Source organism: Sinocyclocheilus anshuiensis, unplaced genomic scaffold (genome assembly GCF_001515605.1).
Source record: "Sinocyclocheilus anshuiensis isolate Anshui unplaced genomic scaffold, SAMN03320099.WGS_v1.1 scaffold708, whole genome shotgun sequence".
Lineage (NCBI taxonomy): Eukaryota > Metazoa > Chordata > Actinopteri > Cypriniformes > Cyprinidae > Sinocyclocheilus > Sinocyclocheilus anshuiensis.
Genome location: NW_015555881.1, coordinates 1,324,740 through 1,332,132, shown reverse-complemented (window position 1 = coordinate 1,332,132; position 7,393 = coordinate 1,324,740). Strand labels below are relative to the sequence as shown.

Here is a 7,393-nt window from a genome sequence, read left to right as displayed (position 1 = left end):
CACTACCGTCTAACAGGGCACAGGCTGCACACTGGGGGACGTCATCACTACCATCTAACAGGGCACAGGCTGCACACTGGGGGACGTCATCACTACCATCTAACAGGGCACAGGCTGCACACTGGGGGACGTCATCACTACCGTCTAACAGGGCACAGGCTGCACACTGGGGGACGTCATCACTACCATCTAACAGGGCACAGGCTGCACACTGGAGGACGTCATCACTACAGCTGGACGCGGCACAGACTGTAGCTTGGGGGAAGTCATCACTACCGTCTAACAGGGCACAGGCTGCACATTGGGGGACATCATCACTACAGCTGGATGCGGCACAGACTAGATTGGGGGAAGTCATCACTACAGCTGGACGCAGCACAGATTACAGTTGGGGGACGTCATTAGTACAGCTTGATGGGGCACAGACTGTAGATTGGGGGACATTGTCACTACAGCTGGACGCGGCACAGACTCTAGATTGGGGGACGTCATTAGTACAGCTTGATGGGGCACAGACTGTAGATTGGGGGACATTGTCACTACAGCTGGACGCGGCACAGACTGTAGCTTGGGGGAAGTCATCACTACCGTCGTAACAGGGCACAGGCTGCACATTGGGGGACGTCATCACTACAGCTGGACGCGGCACAGACTCTAGATTGGGGGACGTCATTAGTACAGCTTGATGGGGCACAGACTGTAGATTGGGGGACATTGTCACTACAGCTGGACGCGGCACAGACTACAGTTTGGGGGACGTCATCACTACAGCTGGACGCGGCACAGACTGTAGCTTGGGGGAAGTCATCACTACCGTCTAACAGGGCACAGGCTGCACACTGGGGGACGTCATCACTACCATCTAACAGGGCACAGGCTGCACACTGGAGGACGTCATCACTACAGCTGGACGCGGCACAGACTCTAGATTGGGGGACGTCATCACTACAGCTGGACGCGGCACAGACTACAGTTTGGGGGACGTCATCACTACAGCTGGACGCAGCACAGACTGTAGCTTGGGGGAAGTCATCACTACCGTCTAACAGGGCACAGGCTGCACACTGGGGGACGTCATCACTACAGCTGGACGCAGCACAGACTGTAGCTTGGGGGAAGTCATCACTACCGTCTAACAGGGCACAGGCTGCACACTGGGGGACGTCATCACTACAGCTGGACGCAGCACAGACTGTAGCTTGGGGGAAGTCATCACTACCGTCTAACAGGGCACAGGCTGCACACTGGGGGACGTCATCACTACAGCTGGACGCAGCACAGACTGTAGCTTGGGGGAAGTCATCACTACCGTCTAACAGGGCACAGGCTGCACACTGGGGGACGTCATCACTACAGCTGGACGCAGCACAGACCCTAGATTGGGGGACGTCATTAGTACAGCTTGATGGGGCACAGACTGTAGATTGGGGGACATTGTCACTCCTCCAAAATACCTTTCAACATCAAAATAAGTGCAGTGTCGTGTGCAGACTCCAGTAAATAAAAGGAGTGGCATATTCTCATAACATGGATATATCATTTACCATCAGGTCTCCTCACAGGTGGTACATCACTCTGCTCTGCATTTTATTCTTGACCTGAGTGAGTGTTGTTGACTTTCTTCCTCTCTCTTTGAATTAAAGCAATTACTCCAACCAACCTAAAGAGTACCATTTTGAAATAGTTAACTAGAGTTGGCTGGAAGAAATGCAAAGTGAGAAAAATACTAGAATGCAACTAGCAAAAAAACCAAAAAAACACTAGAGTTGGCTGCAAGATGTGCAAAGTGAAAACTATGCAACTAGCAACTAACCGCAAGTGATTTACCAGATTTATCAAAGTGAGCTTTTTATACCCGCATATGACTGTGACATCACAAACCAACTGACATTCCAAAGCTGCTCGCAGAGGGCCGTTGGTGATTGGTCCGTTTTCCGCTGTGGGCGGGGCTTCTGCGTAGCCGTGTAAAAACTCGTAGCGTAGGTAACGTTACCATGCTGTCTGTTGTGTACCAATGCTTTCTTATTAATAATCGGTGCCGATTTAAGTCGTTTACAGGTAAGAATGGTCTAATATTGGCATGTATTTTGCGCTGTAAATGATGAATGTTATGTAAATTTAAGTTGTTTTGACTTGACTTTTTGTTTGTGGTGATCGCGGGCTCTTGTACTGTCATTAAAACACAAGATATGACCAATCATTCTTTAATACATCATGTAGCTAAGGTGGTACTAAAAAAAGTACCAGGTACTGTACCCAGTGGAAAACCCCCCAAAAGTGAACCGTACCGAACCGTACCGTGCCGTACCATGCAGTGGAAAAGCGCCATAAGTTTGTTTAAAGCACCCTTTTAAAGATTATTTATATAAAAATAGTTACATACTGTTAAAAATCTAAATTAACACTATAATCAGTATCAACAAAATCCATCTTACCATTTATTAAAATCAATTTACATTGTTATTACAATTGCATAAATAATGTAATGACAACGAAATTATTCTCTTATATGTGAAACTAAAACCGCTAGGTAGCGATTTGTCTTAAGTAGAATAGAAACATTCATTCAATTGATTCGTTCAAACCGAAGCAAAGTTCACTTTATGAATGAGTTATTGAATCACTGATTCACGTGATTCGTTCAAAAACGCTTTGTTTGGAAATTTTCGTCGGCGAAATTGAGCAAAAACAATCAAAATGTACAATAATGCCTAAATAATTGACAATCCAATTATTGTTTATTGAACTGTTGTATAAAATAATGAATGTGTCACATGCAATTGTGCTGATATTCGGGAAAATAGCACTCTTACTTGTGTGATGCTTAATTATTAAGTTATAAACAGAAACAAACAAATAAATAAATAAAAATAAAAACTCATACAGTGGCATTTCTTATCTTAAATTTCTTTGGCATAAAGTTATGCCAATGCCAGACTATAGACTATGCTGAGAGGGATAGACTTACAATCTTTGATCAGTTTGCAGCCCCAAAAAAGTGTTAAATTCAAAATGTTAGAAGAATATTGATATTTTTTATTTCTATTTTGGTCAGATTGTTACAATGACACCACATGACATAATTTTGGTTGTATAATTTATTAAATTTCAGTGTTCTTCTTTAAAATAAATATATGGTAAATCATAATAGGCTAATAAAAAAAGCAAAGTTTTGTACAATCCAAACATATACAACAGGAGTCCCTGGAGTGCATACATTCTTTACTGAACACACACACACACACACACACAATCAGTGGCAATGTGTTTCTATGACAATTTGATTCTTTAGTGAAAAATTAGGAAAGTACATTAATACTGTCAGCAGCCAGCATGAATACATGAAAAAGTCAAGATGGATAATACAGAAGCATTTCATGATAAAACATTTTAAAACAATGAAGAGCTGAAGGTCAACATCTACACACACACACACACACACACACACGCACTCAGATCCCTTGTCATGTGTTCACTGCATTGCACTGCTAAACTGAGTGTCAAGTATGAACAGCAGCATATGGAGAGGTATGAGAAATGCAAAAAAACAGACGCGCTCTTACACACATTCGCACGTGCCTGTGTAACCATAGCAACCATAATTCATAGTTCAAGTAATGGGAGTGTTGTCTTTTGATCCTGTGTAAATTAATACTATGGTAAAATCAAACAGAAAAGTGTCACATGCAGATTCCTGCCTAAAAAAAATAACACTGAACGATGACGTAATCCTATAACATATTCATTAACTCTGTCAATCAAACATCAAGCTCCACCCACTTCTGACTTCCTCAGCTCCCTGCCTTAAAAGAGAGTCGCGTGTCAGCAGAAAGACAGACAGATGGATTTCCAGCCAGACAAACAAGCTGCATGCAGCAGAGCAGGTGAAGGGAATTCTGGGATTGGGTCCATATATACCTTCATATAGGCCCTGCAAGTCCTCTCTCTTTTTTGACGCTTTTTTGGTTTCAAACACAAAGACGGAAGATTAGGAACAACACATACACACACACACACACACACACACACACACACACACACACACACACACACACACGCACTCAGATCCCTTGTCATGTGTTCACTGCATTGCACTGCTAAACTGAGTGTCAAGTATGAACAGCAGCATATGGAGAGGTATGAGAAATGCAAAAAAACAGACGCGCTCTTACACACATTCGCACGTGCCTGTGTAACCATAGCAACCATAATTCATAGTTCAAGTAATGGGAGTGTTGTCTTTTGATCCTGTGTAAATTAATACTATGGTAAAATCAAACAGAAAAGTGTCACATGCAGATTCCTGCCTAAAAAAAATAACACTGAACGATGACGTAATCCTATAACATATTCATTAACTCTGTCAATCAAACATCAAGCTCCACCCACTTCTGACTTCCTCAGCTCTGCTTGTGTCACAGCGCAGTGGCCAATAGGAGCGCGGCAGCTTGTGAGCCAATAGGAAAGCAGGAGTCCAGTAGGAATCTCGTGGACCAATAGGATTTTAGGAGGCCTGCTCATTAGCAAAACGGCAGTTTGAGACTGGAATATTACCCAGTAGCCAATCAGAAAGCAGCGGATCAATCCGATGAGCCAATAGGAAGCAGGATTATTTTCTCTTTGACGTGCTCGGCCGCTTGGCCTGCCACAGGTGGCTGTGGATGGTGAGAGCATCTACGCTGACCGAGACAGACTTGGCGGGGATGACTGTGAACTGCTTGCGGTCGGAGCTGTATTTGTAGAGTCTGTCAATCATTTTGCGGCTGATGGCGCGCGGCCCCGTGCCTTTGAGCTTGATGATCTCCTCTGTTTCAGGGGAATATATGTACAGCGCCCTGAACTGACATCCACCGTCACGGAAAAGGATTATGAGGTGGTTGGACTCGCACCGCTCGATTTCCTGTGGAATTATGGCAATGAGTTATTACATACTCAAAACATATCCAGCTGTATATAAAGATACAAATAAATGTAATTTTTTATTCTATGTTTATTATGCAATACTGTCTTGATAGTAAATTATCTGTCTATCTATCTATCTATCTATCTATGCCAATAATATATTGTATAGTAATAGTTCATACTGTATACTATTTATCAGTATGTGAAACAGTGTGAATCATCTAATATATTACACAGTAATGGTTCAGTGCATACTGCATTTTTTTTTTTTTTAAAGTATGAGAAACATAAAAAAAAAAAAAAAATGCTATATAATAACAAATCATGCAAATATGCTATGCACAGTATACATACTATGTATTGTATAAGTAGAGTAGTATGATAGCATACAGGTTTGAACAGCCTGAAAGTGTGCTGTCATAGAAACTGCACTCACCTCCAGAATGGCATTCTTCTGGGCTTCATTGACTTTTCCCGCGAGACAGCAGTGAGCGATGGCATTCTGGATGATTGGTTTGTTGGACTTTGCACTAGGCTCCTTAAATAACTTGGGCCCTGAGGACCGAAAGGAAAAATGCAAACTGAGCTAATGGTGCGGAAATGTTTTGTTATTTTGACTGAATAAACACATAATTCGGTATAAACACATTCAAGAAGAGCTGTAAATGTGTATAACTTACCATGGTATTCTGCTACAGATGTGATAGATGAGGCCGTTGAGCCGTTGTCCCAGTCTCGTTCCATGTTCCTGCTCGCATTTCGGCTCAATATGGGAAAAGATTCCACAGATTCCCCCCTACATTTGGGAATTATGTGTTATAATCTGTTAACTGTAGACACATGTCTAGACTGGAAGTGAATGATAATGCAATGAGTTACTGATAAAAACATTTTTTTGTTTTTTAATTCAAGAAATATTATGAATTACAATACATCAAACAATACAAATATTTAATAAAAAAAATTATGAATAACTAAAAATATATAAATTAAAATACATAAGTGAATTGAAAATTAATAAAGAAAGATACATGAATACAAAATACACTACAAATAAATTAAAAATAAATGAATTAATTTAAAATAAATGAAAATACATAAAGTAGCTCTGAATTAGCTAGTCTGTATCTGTCAACTCAAAGTGTGATGTGATAAAAATATATAAGTTAAAATACATGAATTAACAATAAATAAATACAAATAAATATATTAATAAACGAATTAATTAAAAACAAATAAATTAAAATTAATAAACTAGCTCTGAGGTAGCTAGATGGTATCCGTCAACTCACAGTATGATGTGACATAACGATATAGGGGTGATTTACTTAATCAGAACTACTAAAATGTTATCACAGTTTTGAAAGGAATCACACAGGTTTTTGAGCGATATGAGGGTGAGTAAATGATAACAAAATCAACACTTTTGCATATTTCTATCCCTTTAAGTCCAGAAAAGTGGGCTGCACACTGATGATACCCTGTTCCCGCTCACCTGTGTGAACTGGCCCCTCCTGACGCCACACTGTCACCTTCAGTAGCTGCAGAGGCCAATGAGAGAGACGATCCAGAGGGAGCAGAACAAAGACTAACCGCTGGAGAGAAGAAATGTGACGCTAAAATCAAATGTAGCATGTATAGATGCACAAATGAGTGCATGTCAAGTCAGAAATATGGCACTTTAAAAGTAAAGCTTTCTTACGAGCAGAACAGGTTGATTCAGCACGATGCAGCGATTTAGGGCGTGGCCTCCTGTTACGTGGGCGTGGTTTGGTCACGCCCTGTTCCTCCAGAAGTTCTTGCTGCTTCCTGCGCAGGTACTCCTGTTTGATCAGCTCCCTCCGAGTCTTTTCTTCCTCTTTACGCACACGCTCTTCCTCAGCTTTTCGTCTGACACAAACACACAAATGACATCAAATTTATCTGCTGCAGCCCTTCTACAGTATTTACTCACACAGAGACACACTGGATCGACCGTGATTGATACCTGGCTTCATCTCGTTTGAGCTCTGACCCCGCCTCCAGCTGCTGCTTACGTATTCGTGTCTCTTCAGCCTTACGCTGCTGTTTGAGAAGGAACGCCGCCCTCTTCTTAGCCAGCTCATCCTCTGCTTTCTGATCATCCTACATACAGAAAAGGAAAATAATAAAGCAATAAGCCCCAAGAAGCCATGGTTTACAGTGAATTTATAACAGTTAAGGGGCGTTGTTAGGCACGACGCGAAGCGGAGCTTTTATAAAACTGTTATTCCATATACGTAGTAAGGTTTCACAAAATAAAACCGAGCAAATAAAGTGTAATGATATTAATAAAAACATTATTCTTCCGCCAAACAATGTAGTTCCTCAGAAACTGTTGTGGTTCCAACAAAGTGGTTGCAGAGCAACACACAAACGTAAACAAAGGTGTATGTTTGTAGACTATGTTTATAACAGCTTCAAACTTGGCTCAACCAATCAGAATCAAGGACCGGAACTATCCGTTTTATAA

At 41.4% G+C, this 7,393-nt stretch overlaps 1 protein-coding gene across 1 annotated transcript in view; it reads right to left on the bottom strand.

The window, feature by feature from the left end:
- Positions 1–4,018: 4,018 nt before the first annotated feature.
- LOC107675701 (calmodulin-regulated spectrin-associated protein 1-B-like) overlaps positions 4,019–7,393 on the bottom strand; it is a 14,294-nt gene continuing 10,919 nt past the window's right edge. The window contains exons 13-18 of the mRNA XM_016470116.1: positions 6,890–6,957; positions 6,605–6,792; positions 6,398–6,497; positions 5,583–5,698; positions 5,339–5,457; positions 4,019–4,900 (exon numbers count right to left, since the gene is read on the bottom strand). Coding sequence (XP_016325602.1) covers positions 4,610–4,900; positions 5,339–5,457; positions 5,583–5,698; positions 6,398–6,497; positions 6,605–6,792; positions 6,890–6,957 — 882 coding nt within the window. The 3' untranslated portion in view covers positions 4,019–4,609. The remainder of the gene's footprint in view (positions 4,901–5,338; positions 5,458–5,582; positions 5,699–6,397; positions 6,498–6,604; positions 6,793–6,889; positions 6,958–7,393) is intronic.